Genomic DNA, 19,835 nt, shown 5'->3' with positions numbered 1-19,835 from the left:
CCTGCCCAGCCAAGTCCCCTGGGCTGAAGCAATGGGGAACACAGGAGCGGGGCGACCGCGTGCACTCGGGGGGCCCGCGGGATACTGGTCTCATCTCGAGATCCGGCCCCAGGATGAGGGACAGTCCCAGTGAGAAGGCCGGGCCTTGGGACGGAGCCGTCCGCTCCCTCGGACCCTCTAAAGCATGAGGGCGTCGTCCTGAGCTGCGCACCCTTCTCTGCAGAGAGAGCCCGGGCCTTCTCGGGGCGTTGCGCGCGAACCCCACCCTGGTCCAGCCCCTCCCGGCCTGTGTCTCCCCCACCCCTCCTCTCGTGTCTCTCTGCTTTGGCCACCGAGGCCCTTTTCCTTCCCAGAGCGACCCCTCCACCGGGGCTTCCCAGGAGAGCTGACGCCCCTCCTCAGCCACCCGCGCTCAGACCCCGGCTGCCCCCCACCCCCTCACCCAGCGGGTTCCTTCCCAGGCCCTTACACAGACCTGAAACACCTTGTTATTTATTTAATGCTCTATTGTCTGTCTCCCTACTATGGGGCAAGAGCCCATCAAGCGTGGGGGGCTGGCAGGCCCAGGGCTCACCACGCCCTGAGCAGTGGGGGATGGTCAAGAAAGATCTGGGAGGGGGTGGGAGGGAGGGAGGGGTCTCTTCAGATCACTCTTCTCAAGATAGCTATGATGGAAGGAGAGGGGGAGCCAGGTGGGAAGCGGGTGGGGTCGCTGACTCAAGGTGGTCTCGGGACAAGGCTCCTGCTCCCTCAGCCACACAGCTGGCCGTGTTCCCGGGAAAACCCTCTGCTAGTTCGCAGGGGAGCAACCCGCTTGCCCTCGGCCCTGCCGCTGACCGTCGTGGTCCCGAGCAGCTCCCCCTTATCACCTTGTGCCACCCCTCCTTCTGGAACCGTCCCACGGGGCACATGCGGTCCTCAGGCACATGGAGTTCGCGCTCCCCGAGAGCCGACACCTCCTCTGAGGTGCTGCGGCCTCACCTTGCGGCTCCACTTCAGGTCGTGGCTTCTCCGGCCCTGGCCGGCCATCACCCGGCCCCACCTGGCGCTCTCGGAGAACCAGCTCCACCTGGGCGCCGCCCCGGCCATGCGGGCAGGCCCACCCACGGGTGCGTGCGGAGAAAAGCACAGGACCTCTCGGTTTCGTGGCTCGTCGCTTTAACATCTTTATTGTTTATGAACGTTTTACGATGTCCATGACACATCGGTACAATCAGTCCACGAAGAGAGCTCGAGAGCTATACACACACGTGGGGGTAAACACTAAACGTTGCTATGCATTTCTACTCTAGGGGTGCGAGCAAGCGGGCGTGGAGAGCGGCGACACGAAGGGGTGAAGTGGGTGATGTACGTAATAAACGATACGGGGGGCGGGGTTGGGTCGCGCCCCGCCTACGAGCGAGAAGACACTCAGCCTTGTTCCCAGCGCCTCGGTGGAGGCCGAGGCCTGCCGGACGCTCTGAATTCCCGAGAGACCACACGCAGCTTTATTTTATACGGAATCTCCCAATTTTTAAATATCGGCACCTAATTAATGAAACGTTAACAAAGAGCACGGGGGGGGAGGGAGACAAAACGCTGAGCGGGCGGCCCCGGGGTGCCTGCCCACGCCTTCCCGGCGCCAGGCCCTCGGCCACGGGGTTGCCTGCGAGCTACGACGGCCCCGTGAGGCGGTACTCCGTCTCCTCTGCTGACGAGGACAGAGAGGCTCGAGGACATCGGGGAATTCGTCCAAGGTCGGAGAGATCGGCTCTCACGACGGTGAAACCCTGGTGGCTGTGTGCGAGGCGACCTTTCTGCGGCTGCGAGCCTCGTGTCGAGGGGCGCTCGCTACCTTTGAACCGGCGCCGTTCTACGGCGGGAGAGGTTTGGTCCAAAGTGTGCCTCTCGGCGGGCAAAGAGCTCTCTCTCCACCTTCGAGATGCTGCGACCCTATCACGAGAGAAGGCGGCGGGCAGGGGCGGGGGGCGAACTGGTCTCACGATTTCTGGGGTCGACACAGGGCAGGAGCCAGGCCCCCGGAGGCAGAGAGGGGCTCACGGCATCACAAGACAACGCCGGCCACACGGATTGAGGAAGGGACGGGGAAATGTCTCTATCAGGCCACCTTACTGATATATAAAAATCCTAATATTTACTGGGTATTCAACTACACGTCAGAAATCGTTCTGATAAGTCTGCATCTAGATCATTCCGTTTTGCCTTCACCCCGTGAGGGGGTGCCTTCAGCAGCCCCGTTGTACAGATGGGGGAACCGAGGCACGGGACTGGGCCGAGAGTCACAAAGCGAGTGGGAGTTTGGATCCGGGCATCCTGAAACCGGAGCCCAGGTTTTAACCTCCGCTCCACGGCGACCTTCTAATGCCCCGGCGCCATCAGGATGGGGCACCAGGGGCCTTCAGACCTCAGTCTTGCCTGTCATTACATGTGAATGGGGGAATTACAGGAAAAAAAAAAAAAAACATACTATGCTGGCTCGGTCCATGAGGCGGTGTTAACAGGGCCGAGCGCCTTTCATTAGATCGGGGAAACTTCCCGAAGGAAGGATGCCAACTTCATCTTCACCGCATCTCCGTTCCTGCGTGCAGAGCACGGGACTCACACGGAGGCTTTTGCTGAGCCCTTCCTCAGAGACGGGGAGAGACGACTCTTCGGTGAGTCGTCTCTCTTCCAATTAATTTGGCCGACAGGGTTGGCGGCTACAGAGAGACGGACAAGAGAATCTCCTGCCCCCGAACTCTGTGTAGAACGACTGTGCCCTAGGACTCTGCGCGCGGATGAAGAGGCTCGGTGTCTCTGCCGTCCTATCCGGGGGCCGCTGGCCCCACGTGGCTATTAAGTCCTCGAAATGTGGCTTATGCAGCAGAGGAGCTGAATTTGTTATCACGATTGAAATTGGGTGTGAAGTTAAGAAGCCGCACTGGCCAGCGTAGCCTCCGGAGGGTGCGGCGAGACTCTGGGATGGGCGTCTCGCGGTCTGTCTTCCCCCGGACAATTCAGAGTCATCTGCTCCTGGGTCTCTGAGAAGGCTTAAGGAGGAGGAAAGTAGGCTAGGCTCGGCCACAGGCGGGGGTCGCCCTTGGGAGCTGAAGGGCTCACGTTAAAAATCCAAGTGGGTGATAATATATATATATATTTTTTTGGGGGGGGCAGGTCTTGTTAATACCAAAACAGATTATAACACTGTGTCATTTTAAGCCATTTTAATATGTGCGGGCTCCATTCCCCAGCCAGGTCTCACTGGGCTGCAGGTCCTACCATCTAAAAGAAGACTCAACCCCTCCCGCCCTGGCCCGAGCCCACGGCGAGGACGCGGGAGGGGAGGCGAGCGCGTCCTCCTCCCCGTCCGGCCGAGACGTGTGCTCCTCCTAGGCCCTCGCGTCCACGAGCAGGGATCTGAGGTCCGAAACGACGTCCGTCAGGTCGAAGGGCAGCGGCATCGAGGCGTCTTCCTTCTCCCAGTGTGGCCGACACTCGGGCTTCTGATCCGCGGGCAGGGTGTGGGCGATGCGGGACTGGCACCTGGAAGAGGAAGGACAGGCAAGTCAGCCACGAGGGGACAGTCCGAGGAGGCCCCGCCTCAGCGCCGCCGCCCGCCGCCCTGGGGACGATCCCGCGAGGCGGCGGCGATGACGGGGAGGAAGGGGTCCGCGAGGCGGAAGGCAGGGCTTTGTAACGGGGGAGAAGTGTCCTTCATGGTGCTGGAACGTCTCTTTTCAATGCCCAGATGTGTATCAACTCTAGTGGCTCCCTGGAAGCCAATCATCAGGGAAATTCGGTTACTCTGTCTTTAAAATGGTGAATTATTTTTTCATTATCTCGACTGTTATTTAAAGTGTGTGATTAAGCCATTATCAGATTTAAATGTTTGCGGGATTTCAATGTATTACTAGATTACTGGGAAAGATTAAATTGAATTTACTGCATTAAAACGTCCAGGAATAGATTAAACAATATTACAGACCAGGATTGACTCTGGAGATCCTGGAGATTTACAAGTGTCCCAGCTTGCTTTGCTCAGGAAAAGGCACTCCAAGGAGAGACCGATTTATCAGGATATATGCAAATAGAGGTTAATAATCATTTCCACTGATGAATGGGGGGGGGGGGAAACTTCCACAAAATTAAATTAAGAGGCTAGCAAGAGTTACTCCCTGAGGAAAACACTTAAATCACGGTTTTTATTAAATGGATTATTCATCAATACCGAAATTAATTATCGTATGCAACTAAATCACAGCCTTGTAGGGAAAAAGTTGGGACGCCGTCAACACACTTTGGCAGGCGGCTACCTCTCCGAGAGATCAGCTTATTTAAAATTGGTCTGGCAAAGAGAGTGGCTTTGGCTTTACTTACTTGGCGGCGGGGGGAGGAGAAGATCAGAGAGAAAGAAACGCAAATTGCAATAAAGAATTGAACACTTTGTCTGCTCTCTCGGAGTACATGGTGGTGACCGTGCGTACACGGAAAAGAAACACAGACGCTCCTCAACTCGGGACGGGGTCACATCCCGTTCAACCCACCAAACGTCGAAAGTATTAAAAGTCGAAAACGCATTTGAAACACCTAACCTGCCAAACATCATAGTGCAGCCTATCCTACCTGAAACGTGCTCAGAACACTTGCAACAGCCCACAGTGGGGCGAAGTCGTCTGACACAAAGCCCATTTTCTAATAAAGTACTGACTATCTCAGGTAGTGATTTAAAAAAAAAAATTTTAACGCATGTCGCTTCTGCACCGTTGTAAAGTCAAAACAACGACAACGACAACAACTCGGAAGTCGAGCCATCATCGGCTGGGGACAGTCTGTCCTGTGAGTACATCGGAAGAGACGAATGTGTTCTTTTCCTGGGCCCTACCCCACCTTCTCCGCATCTCTCTCTAGACCAGTGAGCCCACTCCTCGTCTTCCGTGTAGGACTAACCGGGAAGAGATCCGGAAATGGGCCATCCCGGACCTATACCCAAGCCCGATGGCGGGGAAGGTGCCGAACTACAAGACATCATCCTCCCTGGGGAGTTATTAATGGCGAGGGGAAGCCCCGCAGGAAAACGTACTTCAACCGAACACCTATTTTCTCGTGCGGCTAATTGCCGGACCGGCATGCCAGGCACTCACTCCGCCGTACATTACACACAACATTCCAATATATCTTGAGCTCTCTGCATCAGGCCCTGATAATGGCGTCTGTTAACACGCGCTAAGTACTATTATGTAGCACATCACTTCATAAATAATAAGATTAGCTGACCTCAGGGCCCCAAGAAGAGTAATGTGTTTAAATGTTCTCATTATTTATTTAAAACAAGAATTAAAGCAACAGAAGCTGCTTTTGACAATCCTCTTAGCATAAATATTAAACTGTTTGCACTGATAAGCCCCACGCAGCACTCAAGAAGAGAGGGTGCGTTCTGCAGACTACTTAATAATAGGTGTTTGAGACCGTGCCACTTCTGTAGTCCTAGAGACAGTCTCTAAATCACGGGAAAGGGGTGGTGGTGGGGGGGGGGGGGCGGGGTGTGAATTAATATTCAGGGGGAAGCTGCGACTAATTACACAGGAACTCTGCAAAGCTTTTAAAACTGCGCTTTCTTCTCTGCCTCAGCGTCGTGATGTTCAATTTGCTAGGTGGGAAAAGTTATTCCAAATTGAGCGTTTCAATCTCTCAGCAGAGGGATGATGTGTGCACACATTATCCTGGTTGGCAGATTAAAGGGCTGTGATGAGTGTCGATCCACCCAGAATATCATAAGGGTTTGTAAAAAGTCAATAGAGATGCTTTTTCACCTGTCAAATGGGTTTTGCCCCCTCACTCTGAGAAAAGTACTAAAAATAGGCACGGCTGAGGTTTGCTTAGGCTGCTGTTCTTTTGTGGGGAAGATGCTGCCTGGTTTCCTGCCCTCGGTCTTCTCCCCAGGGACTGGCCAATGCGGGAACTGGCTCCTTCCCCGCGGGCCCCCGAGAGGCTCAGAGTTGTGCATATCCATTGCCTCCCTCGAGGCCGGAGGTAGAACCCCGGCTGGGTGTCTTCGGGGCCTTCACTTAGATCTTTCTAGGTGGCTTTAAAGTCTTGTCTTCGTGCCCAGATTCCCCTGATGATTGGGCCCGGTGGAGGGCTCGGGGTTCGAAGTGCTGGATTTCCCTCCGGGAAGGGACAGTCCCCATTCCCAACGCGAACGACATTGTCTGAGTCAACTTCATGCCCGACTATGGCATCGAGAGGACCGAGGATCCCTGGAAGAGGCATAACCCCTCCGGGGTTTTGCCTTCTCGGGCTCAGTCACTCATTCTGCCTCTCGTCGTCCCCCAAGTCCTCAGATGGGGAGCTGGGAGGTGGGGGCACAGCGTGTGCCCTGCACGCTCCGAGCCGCTCCTTCCCGGAGGCCTGGCATCGTGGGCGAGTTCCTTCCCCTCCCTGACCCTTATGTCTGGGGAGTGAGGATGATGGTGATGATGATGACGACGATGACGATGACGATGACGATGACAATGACACCGTAGTGGGGTGGTTATGAAGGTTAGTGAATTAAGACACGTGAAGCGTTCGGAACACTGCCCGGCACGTAGGGAGCGCTCGAACATTATGAAATACTGTGACCGCTATCGTTACCTCTGCACGTGTCAGTGGCGGCGAGAGATGCCACCGAGAGAGCCGCCCGTCGTCCCCATGTCAACCGCCCCCCCCCCCCGCCCTCCCGCCAGCCGCGGGGGCGGCCTCTGGCCGGGCGCATCCCGTATCTGGAGATACATACGGAAGTAGCTCCCCGCGACTTGAATCAGATGGCGCCTGTGGCTGAATCCTGCCACAACGCGACGTCCCAGGATGCGGAGGCCGTCACAACTTCCCGCGGCAGCTAAACTGCTCGGCTTCCGGAAGACTCGGCAGTTGCTCCCGGAGACCCAGGATTAATCGAAGGTGCCGTCGGTGGACTTGCTAAGCGGTGGCCGTCCCGGACCGATTTGGCGTTTCAGAGGAAATAAGGTTGGATTTTTCTGAGCACACAGACTCGATAGTCCCTTGCAAAGTAAAGGGGCCGCGGGGTGTCTTAAAGAAATGTTTCAGGAACACCGACGGGTGGACGTTTGCTGTCTCGTGTCTTTTCCCGCCTTTCCTACAAACGGGATTCTCATTTTCCTGGGGCATCCGCCCGTCCCCAGGCTGAGCCCTGTGCGTGGGGGGGCGACGAGCTCACCCTCATCAGCACCCCCACGCTCCCAGACAGCCGGGGAAAAGCAGGAGTGCGGCTCAGAGGGCTGGGATGGGGGCGGAAGGAAAAGCATTTCTGACTCTCCTGGTCCGTGAACTACGAGCACGGGGGACCTGGGGCTGCCGTAGTCATTCTGTCACCACTGCAACCAGGGGCTGGACCCTGGCGGCTACTGCGAATGGCTCGGTCGAGCCTCACTGGCAGCTGGGTACGCAGAGACTTTTTCAGGTTCGTGAGCCGGTGGCCGTCTGAGATCGGCGTTTCTGTCACTTGCAACCCGAAGAGTCCTGGCTGGTACGGGCTGGCCATGGCTCCCACCCCTCGGTTCCGTCTTGCCCTTCCCGACACCCATGCCTGCCGAGTGGACGCCGAGGGTCCTCCCTCCGAACCGAGATGTGAGATGCGGCCGTGGACGCGCTGCGGTGCGCGCAGGGAGCATCCGGGGATGGAGGCGCGAAGCGATGGCTTTTGCTTTTGGTTCGAGTGCTGTTCCTCTCCGAGATAAAGGGGGGGGGGGGAAGGAAGCTCTGGTTGCACCCACAGTGGCCCCCGCGTGAGAACAAGCCAGTTTCGATAACCAGAGCTGGATAGTCATTCTCAAGGAAGTTAAAAAAAAAAAAAAATTCCCCCTAAACTCAGTGTTCCCGAGGGTAGCACATTATCCTGAATCCTGCCAAATCGACAGTAGGAGACTGACTGCTTCCCCTTCCAACTTTGTCCCCTTTCCTCCTACCCTAAAGAAAAACCCTCTTTTCCATGCTTCGGGCTGACAAATAAACTTGGATCTACCCAGAAACCCCCTGCTCCTTTCCTGAAGCACCGCGAGGGACCAAAGGAAAAAACAGTACTATCTCCCTCCCAAACACGCGTGATTTCAATCCGAAGAACTCTGTAAGTCCCCCCCCCCCAAAAAAAAAAACTCCTGCTGCTTAGGAACGGTGCGCCCTGAATGATCTAGCGACAGAACCAGAAGCGGAGGAAACGTGTCGCGCCGGCTGGCCCGAGCGCGGATGGTCGCGGGTCCCCCTTCCCCCCCCAGCAGGTGTAGCTCGTGTGGGGACCCCTGGCCGCCGAGCGCCCCAAGGGCGACACTTGGAATCGGATGAGCAGGACTGCGGCTACGTGAGCGGCCACCGGCCGCCGTGCTAACATTAACCACTTTAGCTAAAGTGTGTGTTAATTGCGGGTATGCGAGCCGTCAATAAAAGGTTAATGCACGAGTCAAAAGGAGACGTTTCTTCCCTCATTGCGTCACTTCGCAGACTAAATGGCTAACATCCCCCTCCGTGTGTTTAATCAATAGGTTTTACAGTAATGTGCCGGCCATTGATTTTAAGAAAACATATACGGTCTTCCTCCGCGTCCCTAAATTTCGTAACAAATAAAGAAGGACAGGTAACATTTCCATTACTCTCGATGAAACGATCAAGAAAGATTTCAGGAGAAGACGGCTCCTGTTACAAGAGTCGCCAAGAGAAGCAATCTTAAAAAAAAAAACAAAACAAAACAAAAATGAACAAACAATAAACACTGGAACTCGACAGAGAAATAGTACCAAGCGCGGGCGGCTGAGGAGACAAGAAAAATAAACTGCAAAGAGAATCCTTTCACCGGAAAGAGGAGAACAGCTCCTGATTGCAACGGCGACCGCATCGGGTGCGTCGTTTAAACGCCTCGAGGGACCTTAACCCGCGGCCCCATCTTATTTGACTTTCGCAGTGGCCTCAGAGCGATGGAGAAGCAGGTACAGAGTGAGGGCTGCCTCACCCGAGGCGCAGCCGACGGCACGCGGGGCCGTGAGGACCGGGCCAGGCCCCGGACGCCTGGTTGGCCGTCCTATCCACCGCATGCCGTCTTTTTCACGGGTATCTGTTTGGACTCAAATGGACCCTCATCTTTCCAAAATAAGATAGTCCTGAGATTCCAAATCATTTCAGGGGCGGGGGGGGGGGGATGGGGGGAGGAAGCAAAACATTTATTTTCCCTGCATCTCTCGAAGGACTGTTACGATGGCCAATGATTGACGAGACTTTTCTTCTTCTCATTCTAATGATTTTGAGGCTCTTACAGCATGAGCATCTGTAGTCTATAGAAATAACAGATACACAATCATCTTTTAAGACCATAAACTATTTCTAATTATATTCCTGGGGTGACCTTGAGAAACCCCTCTCGACCTCTTGGTTTCCTTGGCTGTTACATGAAGTTAATGCTTCTTGGTTTCCTGGGTTACGTGAAGATAAAATCAAATAACGTATATAAAAGCCCTCTAAAATATGTAAAGAGCCACACGGATGTGTAATTATACCTCTATCCCCTTTTCCCTGTGTGACACGGGTCTCATTTTTAAAACACGGCTCATCACGCACGCCACGTTGGCCGGAGGTGCTGGTAACACTTATAAGTAAAAATGAAAGAAGCCCGACCTCTAAAGACTAGAGCAATGGAAACCAACGACTTCATCGGAAACTATCCAACGACTTAAAAACCGCAGTCTCCTTCAGGCCAGGGCTTTACTCCTGCGATTTTAATTAACAACGAGGAGTCGACAGCCATTCTGTCTCGCGTCAAGCAGGAGTCCGTTAGGGTATCAGCCGATCAGAACGCATCCCCCCACGCGGTAGAAGGCACTATGTCAGGTCTCACTGTGTTTTGCTCCAAATAGTCCATCTTAGGAGTGAGCGCTGAGTTGTAGTACGCGGCCCGGTTTACAATCATCTTACCCTGGATTTTCACAAGTGACTCTTCGGATCAGGCCCGTTGGTGGAAACACTGCACCACGTTAACGGTCATAAGAGACCTCGAAGAGGCTTAAGGTGGAACGGGGTCGTGGTGTGTGTGTGTTCGGCGGGGGTGGGGGTTAGTGGTGGGGGGTGGTGGCGTGGGACGTGAGTATCTTCGGTCCATAAAGGGCTGACATTAAATTCTTTGCCATTTCAGAGGACGCCGGACTCAGAGCCGGCTTGTGCAGACCTGCAACCTGGCCCTCCGAGCAGGCGCCTGGTGACTCCGCGGGGTCCAGCGCCGAGAACAGGCCTCCTGGAGTCGTTCCCCCTACCTCGGGGCCTCCGACAGGCTCGTGGAGCCACTTAACATGTGAGACCGCCTGGCCCACCACTGGGGCGCAAACCCAGGAGGTGGAGGGTTGAGAACCACTCTATCCTCAGGTTCATTTGTCGGCTTGGCAGTTACATAATGATAGTGATGAATGGGCTACCTTGACAGCTGAACATTTAGGAGCCGCTGACCTTTGAGCTCTGGCCACATGATAGGGTCACCTGAAACCCGCATGACTTCTACCTGGCCAAGGGTAACAACATAAAGGTCAAATGGGCCGGCCGATCGTATGTATCGGGTCTGAGGCGGCCCGGCTGGGAGCTTTGAGAGAGGCCGGCTTGGGTTGCCTGGCGCACAAAGCTACGGGACCACTGCAGAAATGCGCCCAACAAAAGGTGTACGATTTCAAAGCCGTCTAGAGTAACTTTCCTTGCAAGGGAGTAGAAAGGACTCATTATTTTTAAAGGGCAACAATGAAAACAAACACTTTGGAGGAAAATCTATTCTGCCGGTGGCTCTGCGCGGTGAGCGACGGCGGACGGGAGTATGACTTAATGAGTGACATGAATGCCGTACCTGCGCCACGGCAAGAGGACCGATCCAATGCAATTATCGGAACAAAATCCCCACTGGGCAACGTCGAGCTCTCCTTTCGGCCACAGAATACGGTCTCTCCGCTGTCCTCTGTCAGCAAGGTGCCCCACAGAGGACTGCGATTGACAAAAGATAACCCCTTCCAAATTTCATGACTTCCCTGTTGCTTGAAACTTAAGTAAAGTTTGCGTGAGACAGTCTCAGACTTCAGAAGGATTCCGGAATAGCTGACAATCCGAAATTCAAGGCAGCTGTGATTTTTTTTTTTTTTTATGTATTATAACATTAAAAAAAAACAAACCCAAAACGTTTCTTTTAGAAAATCCGAAGATGCTGCTTTTTGACTGTTTGCTTACATTCCATTTACTGAGGACCAGATAATAGAAGTCACGCGGGGTAATTAATATTTATGAAAATGAAAGCTAAAAAGGCTAATGGCATTGATTTCCAGAATCTAGAAACTTCATAACCCACGGAAGAAGCAGGCATTACAGGGAAATCTGATTAACATCAAGAACCTGTTTTCTACAAAGGATTTTCCCCTGCAAAGCCAAAGGCTGACAGACAGACTGCCATCGGAGTGTAATCCACGCACACTCCTGAGAGATGGGCAGAGCCAAGGACAATGGCTTACGGAATAAAAGGCCAGCTGTCCTGACTTCGGAATGCTCGTCGGAGTTGTAAGCTGTGAAATAAATCTGAGCTGATGGTTCCCCCATCTGCTCACCTGTCAGCCTATCTCCACCGTGTTGCCGTTTTTAGAACTACTTCCGTGTCCCCTGCTTAATTGGTTTTTGGACGACGAGAAAGCTCTCCCGAGTTTATTCTAACCTTATTCAGAACACGAGGCCACTGGGCCTTTCTCTCTCTTTAGGGACATTCGCTAACGGGCCAGGAGCACGGGCAGTGGAGAACTCGGTGAAGCCCCATACCGGCGGCGTCGGGGGCAGTCCGAATTCAGAGTTAGAAAATGCTGGGCCAAAAAATAAAACGCCAGTTTATCGAGGACGTGCCAGTCTTCCGATGAATCTGTGCTGTGCACTGACTTAAAAGCCGAGCGGAAGTCGAAATACTTAACGACGGTCCACAAGTCCCCACGTTATCTATCCACCCCTTCCGGCCCCGGTTCTCCAACCTTCTCTCCTGCTCATCCAGCTTTTCACGTTGCTCCACGATTGTTGGCTCGTCTGCTCTTCCCTGAACGGGCTCAGAACACTCTCAGGGGATTAGCGGCTACTGTGTCTCTGACCTTGAAAACTCTTGGCCCTAATAAGTCCTCCTGGCTTGCCCACCTCTCCTTCAGGTCCCTGCTGAAACAAAACCCAACCCACGAGGGCTTTCTTGACTTAAGACAGCAACATGGCCCCTCCCTCCTTCTCCGGGCCCAGCAGGGCCCCCGGCTCCTTTCTCTCCCCTGTTTTTCTTCGGGACACTTGATCCCATTTGGTGTTAATATGTTAAGATAAACTCCCTGAAGGCAGGGATTTCTGCCTTTGCCCTCCAAGCCTAGAGCAGGGATTGGCACATCGTAGCCACAATAATCACAGTGGAATGCGCGGGTGACTGAGGGGCGTCTGAACTGTACTTCCCCTAAAACAGAGCTAATTTTCCAGTGACATAACCAATTTCACAATAACAAGAGTAAAATTAAAGGCACAATCAAAGGAGGAATAATAACAATATTGTTATTACCCGCAGACACGGGAAGATGGTAAGGAAGGAAGCCCACTGGTCTGAGAATTCAGGACCCAGGTTTGGCACTACCTTAACCTGTGGCCCTGGGCAAAACCTTGACTCTCCGGCCATCGGGACTCAGATTCGCAAAATGAAGGGTTGGGTTAAATAATCCCGAAGGTTTTTCCCATGTCTAAAAAGATTGGGATTTGCTAAATAGACATTACAGTTCATCCCCACATAACCTATCTCATAGGAGTCTCCCTACCAGGGTAGGAAAGAGAGGCGCTACCTCCGTTTGGGAGGTGAGTCAGCGGCGGCCTTGCTCTAGGTCACACGGCTAAGTCAGTTGTACCGCTGGGACTGGAACTTGAGTCGCTCGCCGGTGTGGCGTTTTCCTACTCCACGGCGCTTCCTCCGGTGGTAGAATTAGAAGCCAGTTGCTGTTACTCCGATTCAAAAACGATTCCTGCAGGCCTAAGCCCCTCGGAGATGAGACGTGCCTGCCACAGACCCCGCTGGGCGCTGCATGGTCTAGCCAAGGATTCCGTGGGTTCCTCAAAGCTGCCATGTCGTTTCGAGATTAGAGACGGTAAACCGCTCTGTCCGCCCACGCCTGTTCTATGGTAGAGACGGAATCGCCGGGCGGTGCAGCTCTCCTGCAGGAGGGCGGGAAGTCCAGGCAGCTGCGGCCCCGGGACCACCGTGCAAACGAGGCCGCTGAACCCCGACGAGGCCGGAAACAGCCTCGTGTGCGACCCACAGCGAGCCTGCATTTCGTAGTCCTAGGAACCGAATGACGCTGTCTCCGCAGCTAACACGGAGAAGTTGCAACCGCTGTGGCCCGCGTAAATAACTAGGCCTGGGTGCAGCACTCAGGGAGGATGATAACGCAATGGAGCTCGCCACGAGCGGTCTGAGGAGGAAGCCAGGATTTGGGCAGAAGGAACATTGTAACTGGTGTGTGTGTCTGCATGTGTTCTTCTCATTTATCCACTCACTCATTCGACAAATATTTACTAGGTCCTGGGATCTAGAGATACAGCGGTGACCTAGACGGAGTTCCAGGTTTCATGGAGGTTTCGTTCTGGTGGGGGCAGACGGACAGCAAACATGAGTGTGAGCTACAAACTGCCCGCAAGAGGCACTACAACCAACAGTAGCTAAAGAAGATGGGCGTTGATTTTTCTTTCATTTTAAAGTAGTTTAAGGAGGTCACATGACAGCAGTGCACGGATACCCAGGACCCGAGGCTGCTTGGTTGACTTTTTGGCTCCGCCATTCCTAGCTGATGGTCGCCATCCCTGAGGTCACCTCAAGGTCCGGAGTGCTCCAGCCACCATATGTGGAGTCCCAGGCAGGGAACAGAAGAAAGGGGAGAGGGGTCAGATATGCCGCACCTCCTTTTTTTTTTTTAAAGGAGGACAGCCGACCGACCTCCGCCTCTATCTCGCTGACTAGAGTTCAGTCACTGGGCCGCAGAAGAGGCTAGAAAGTGTAGGTTTCAAACTGGACGTACCATGCTCTTCTCTCCTCCGTTAAAACGGAGGTTCCGTGCTAAGGAAAGAATGAGGACGGAAGGAGAACCCGGGATGCTCCGCCGTGCGATGTAAGCGAATAGAGATTAAGACCATTTCCGCCGGAGCTAAAGGCTCTGCGGCCAGTCACCCGGAGACGAGGAAGGGAGAGGAGAGAGCCCAGAGGCAGGGGCGAGGCTCGGGCGAGAGCGGCTGTGGCTGGCATCCGCCTGAGGAAGATTGTTTTAGGTGAGACTGAGTCACCCGAGTCACCCGCTGGTCAAGGGATGGCAAGGAGGGAGGGCACTGTGGCTGAAGAAGGGGGACGAGGGACGGAGGAGATGGGGTCAGGGGCCGGGGTCTCTACGATGGTTAGGCGGGGGGTGGCAGGGTCTCAGTCTTCCCCAGAAAGCCTCTAGGAAGGGGGTCTTCTGATACGAGTAAACGTCTATGCTTGAAACGACAGGTCGCAGCATGCGGGACATGCGGACGGTGTCTTGACGAAGCCCGGCGGCTTCCGCTTTTGCGGTCTCGGAGGTTTGGAGCCTCAGAGGCAGAAGCCTGGGTCCCCTGCTGGACGGGCCACCTGGACGGGGAGAGGCCCAGCAACCCCAGCCCCGGCTGCCACCTGCCCAGGGTCCTCGGCGAGGCCCCCAGGGAGGCCAGTGGAGGAACTGCCCACTCGGTCGGGCCCCAGCCAGTTCACGGACGTGAGAAGTAACAACCGTGGCTGTTTGAAGGCGCTGAGTTTTGGGGTGATTTGTTTTGCAGCGACGGAGAACCGAAATAGGGTTCTCCGTATTTTTAGTTCCTTAACCGGATACCTTTGTAACTTCAGAGGATATGCCGGCAATGTCTGGGACGCCAGTCTCTCTACATCCTGGTTAACGCTCCTTATTTTGTTTTTCGCTATTTTTACTTTTTTCCTGGAGCCATCTCAGTAGGTGCGAAGTCGCCTCTCCTCCGGGTTTTGGTTTGCATTCCCCTGATGACTGCTGATGCTGAGCATCTTTTCATGTGCTTATTTGCCATTTGTGCTTCTTCTTTGGAGAAACTGTCTAATCAACCCGCATTTAAATTGGGTTGTTTGTGTTTTTGGTGTTGAGTTTCACAAGCTCTTTACCTATTCTGAACAGTAAACCTTTATCAGATTTACAAGCTTTTTTCCTATCCTATAGGTCGTCTTTGCACTTTCTTGAAAATGTTCTTTGATGGACAAAAGGTTTTCATTCTGATTAAGTCCAATTTATCGATTTTTTTTTTTCCTTAGGGTCTATTAACTTTTGGCAGAATCTCTCAATTTCCCCTTTCGTAAGAGTTCTCAACATAGAAAGACTGGGCCAGCTACCAGCAGAAAATCAAGTCGAAAGCACGTGAGATGCCCACTTTCTCAGTTACACCGGAAGGTCGTTTTCACATACATGCCACCCTCGAGTCAGTTGTTCAAATCCTCTGGCAAAATTTTCTGGTCCTTTAAAAGCATTTCCTGCCACCTTTTATTAGAGACTGAAGAATGGTTATTAAGACCATGCACGGAATACATACCCCCATGTGGAACCCCCCCCCCCCGCCCTTGCAGACTCAGTGACACCTCTCTATCATGTGAGTGCTAGCAAGGGAGACCGAGCATCCAGTACCGCGTGGGAGAATGCTGGCACGTGGGCGGGGGGTTGCCCCAACACGTGGCGGCAGCTCAGGGGACACAGCCTGACCTTCCATGTAACTGAATTCATGGAACAAGAAACTCACCGTCACCATATTCTCCTGCATCACGGGCTTCACTGGGGCATTTCTGACAGCTGGCCATCATTTTGTCCCCTGTCGCAAACACTGCATTCACTCACGTTTGGAATGGTTCTTTATTTGTGGGGCACTGAGAATGCCGAATGTCTGTACCACCAGAAAGGACATGCGGCTTGGCAGAAAACATTACACGTGTATTTTGAGCTGTCGGTATAGTGAAAACGTTCTCGAAACTGCAGTTGCAAAAGCCAGGGCGTTGTTGAAACAATTACTTGAACTATCTCATTCCAAATAGATAATGATATTCTGTATAATTGCTTATAATTTGAAAAACTGGAAACAACCTAACTGTCCATCATCGTGGGAGTAATACTACACTACAGTATATGTATTCTGTGGACTGCTCTGCAACAATTAAATAGAACAGATTTACATTACATGTTCTAACAGAGGAAGATTTGCAATTAGATACATTATCAAGTAAGGAAAGCAAGTTGGATGTCGATCTGAACAGCATAATAACCATTTATGTAGCACAAAGAAAACAAGTTATTTGTCTATGGGCACAGCTATATGTCTGTAAACTCACAGAAATGTCTGGAAGGGCGAGAAGGCCTGAGATTGGGGGTAGCAGTCAAGGAGGACTTTATAAAGATTTAATTATTTTTTATAAAGTAAATATATTTGTGTAATAGTTGTATAATTAAAAATAAAGATGCTAACTGATGGTGCACAAAACAAAGTACTTCAGCAGGGATGTGAATCGGTTCTTAAAGAAAATAACTGTCTTTGGTTCTTTTTTTTTTTTTCCCGGGAACTCAAGTGCGAAGTAAATTCTTGGCTTTGAAGTCAACCAGGCAAAATGATCCCTTCGCAACTTAAGGGCGAATGTATACCTAAGACATTCTCAGCTCTTCAGGCAAAGGCCATCTGAGGACTGGAGGAGAAAAAGGGAGTTTCTGCTGACCGTCTCACCTGGCCCAGATTTCCGCCATCACGCCGAAGCTGACACTCTGCGAGGGGAAGAGGAAATATAAAAGGCCGGGTTCGACACTCGAACACCCCGGCTTTACAAAGCTCTTCCATCTCCGTGTCTGTTTGGAACACTGTCAAAGCAACAAAGATGCCAAGTAGACACACGTGTCCGTCCACCACGAGCGCGCTCAGAAACCGTCTCAAACAGTCACGCCTGTTTTCTCAGCGACCGGACCGCCGGACTCGCCCACCGCTGCAGCGTTCCCCAGGCCCCTTGGGGGCACACACGCTCACACAGGGCCTGGCCACCACAGCCCGGGTTTCCGGCGAGCCCCGGAGGCAGGGGAGGCCTGGGGCACTCCGCCTCAGCCCAGCTGTTTTAGCGGGGACCTCGTTTCATTCTCCCGCGGACTCTGCGCTCCTCTTTCGGGGAAGGGCGGCCCACTAGCGCTCCTCTGAAGCGCGAAGGGTCTTGGGGACACCAGCTTTGCCCCTTCGGTTCACGACCCCTCCCCTACGCCTTTGCTTTTGGGCACCTTAGTTGCTAACGGCATTTAACTTTAATTCCATTTGACTTCAATTGTGTCCAAATTACTGTAAAGGGGAAGAAGACAACAAGCTGTAAATATGAGGAGAGACAGAAAATCATTGAGAATCCTGCCTTTATGAATATTTGATGAAGAAAGGTTAGATCCATAGCTGGTAAATTATAAGAAATTATGTCCATCATGTGACTCTGTCAGCGAAGGTTAATACAAATGGGTTGGGACTTAGTCGGGATGACAACGCAGATTAAAAAAGATTTGTCCTGTCCTCACCGCAATTAGTTTTTCTCCTATTATCAGGGAAATAGAGTTGATCATTAGGATTATGCCAAGAGAACAACCGCTCAGTGAAATCATTTTGTTTTTGTTTTTTTTTTTAGACGAGCATCGCATTTTCACAATAAATTTTTCATCTCTGCTAATCTTGCCCTTAATTGCGTGGCTGCTGTGGACAGGATCCAATTATTAACTCTTCTGATCCTATAATGCCCTTGCCATCAAGTACGTCGACGACATGCAGGCCGAGCCGACATTTTTCTGCAGCTGGGTACACGGATCTCGTGGTTCATTTAGCGCAGGCGGAAAAAAAAAAATGGTTATTTTTGCTCAAATAACAGCTCCGGTCAAGGGTGAAATTGTATATAATTGTGGTATAGGATTTTGCGCAGGTTAAAGGGCTTCTCGGGGCTTCCATCGTGGACCTCATTTCTCAGGTAGTTTTCCACTTTAAAAAAAAAAAATCTGAATTAGGCCTAACTTTCTCTGCTTGGAGGTCTTGTTGTTGTTGTGGCTGCTGCTGCTGCTGCTGCTTTTTTGGCAAAGGGGGTTAAAGTGGTCACTCTGCATACTCTGTGCCTAGGGGAGAAAGACACATCAGAGGGACTCCAGTTTCCAGCGACTCCAGACTGGGCTCTAAATAAACAACTTACAGACAAGCGTGGGCGGCATGGTGCTGGCCGACTCGTCACCGATACGCGCCTTACAGGAATCGCCCCCGACGGGGCCTACGGTCCACCTTTTCTTCCGACACGTCGTAAAGTCTACACCTTTCATAAAGTGGCCGTAGAGTTTTAAAGTGAGGGATGGATGTGGCTGATGGAATGTTTAAAGCCGGGTAGAGGACTGGGAGAGACGTGGCTATGATTTTAGCTGTGGAGGGCGTGTGAAGGAAGCGATAACTTCACCAGGCACTCACGCGAGAAGACGAAACAGCAAAAAAAAAAAAAAAAAAAAAATTCTAAACACAGAAACGTCAGCTATGCTGTTTATAAATCACTTAGAGACCCCATGTAGAAGAAAAACGGTTTTTCCACATACACAGTCAGGCTAGAAAATCTGGACGGCTGGGGGAAAAGGGTCTCGGGGAGGGGTAAATGTGACACGGCCAGAAAGGAACACCGGAGTCGTCTGCCCGTCGCAACGTCACTGCGGCGGCAGCGGCTGAGCGAGGTCCACGGAGCCCCCTCCGGCCGGAGCCTGCTCTCGGCCCCCACTTACAGTCACTCGAAAGTGGAAATGCAACACCCCAGGATGCCCGCTCACGGGCTCATCACACCAACTAATCGATGGGCATTGACAATATTTCCGCCTAAAGCCAAGGCGGGAGCAGTAAGCAAGGCACCAGGGTGGACGGATCTTTGCCAGTACATTACCTTGGACCTCTGACTTCTGCCGGGGCCCTGGAGGCACACGGCTTTTCTTCCCAAGACCTGGAATTTTCTGCCTGAGCGACTCTGGCCTGCTTGAGTCGCGTTGGTTGCATCCTTCGTTAGGAAACGGCACAGGCGATGTACGCGAGGGGCACAGGCCGGTCCCCCGGGCCGTCTGAGGAAGCGTGTCCTGTCCTGCGCTCACCCACTCCGGGCGGCCCCTCCCCCACCCCCGGACGCCGTCAATCTCGGCTGTGGGTGCGACACTGCTGGACTCAGCGGGGCGCAAATGGCTTCTCCGTGTACCTGGGTGGCCCCTGAGGCCGCAGCCACCTGAAGAGTTCTGTCCCCTTTGTGTGACCTACACCTGGCAGCTCTGAAAAGACATTTTGGCTGCTCTCGACCTACTGAATTTAATGCTCCAGAAAGCAACTGGATTTCATCACCGGAGAGGACGCTAACTCGGAGAGACAAAGAGCATGCTTTTCATGTCCCCAAGTCTATGAAAGAGCATTTGGGGCCGTGTGGACCCAGCTCACCAAATCCGCACGGAACACGGCCAGTGGGGTCGCACCGTCTCCCCCGACTGCTCCTCTGGGTGCAGCGACCAGGCGGCCAGGCCCCGAAGACCAGAAGGAACTCAAAACTGGAAACACATTTGTAGATGGCACAGACAGGGGCAGGACTGTCAGCGGAAGGGGACTAAGTATCTGCTATGGACCAGTTACCTTATTTAATGTTCCTAACTCTGTATGATCATTTAAAGTTGACTGATAGAGGAACCGAGGCGTAGACGTTAAATGACGTGTTCAAGGACATGGAGCCAGTCTGAAGAAAGGCCAGGACTGAAACCCAGGCCTGCCGGGCTCCA

General features: G+C 52.8%; 1 protein-coding gene across 1 annotated transcript in view; it reads right to left on the bottom strand.

The window, feature by feature from the left end:
• Positions 1-1,150: 1,150 nt before the first annotated feature.
• Positions 1,151-19,835, bottom strand: part of FTO (FTO alpha-ketoglutarate dependent dioxygenase) — a 310,416-nt gene continuing 291,731 nt past the window's right edge. Inside the window, exon 9 of the mRNA XM_016142382.2 lies at positions 1,151-3,522. Coding sequence (XP_015997868.2) covers positions 3,369-3,522 — 154 coding nt within the window. The 3' untranslated portion in view covers positions 1,151-3,368. The remainder of the gene's footprint in view (positions 3,523-19,835) is intronic.

Source organism: Rousettus aegyptiacus, unplaced genomic scaffold (assembly GCF_014176215.1).
Source record: "Rousettus aegyptiacus isolate mRouAeg1 unplaced genomic scaffold, mRouAeg1.p scaffold_m13_p_14, whole genome shotgun sequence".
Classification (NCBI taxonomy): domain Eukaryota; kingdom Metazoa; phylum Chordata; class Mammalia; order Chiroptera; family Pteropodidae; genus Rousettus; species Rousettus aegyptiacus.
This window is presented reverse-complemented; position numbering and strand designations above follow the sequence as displayed.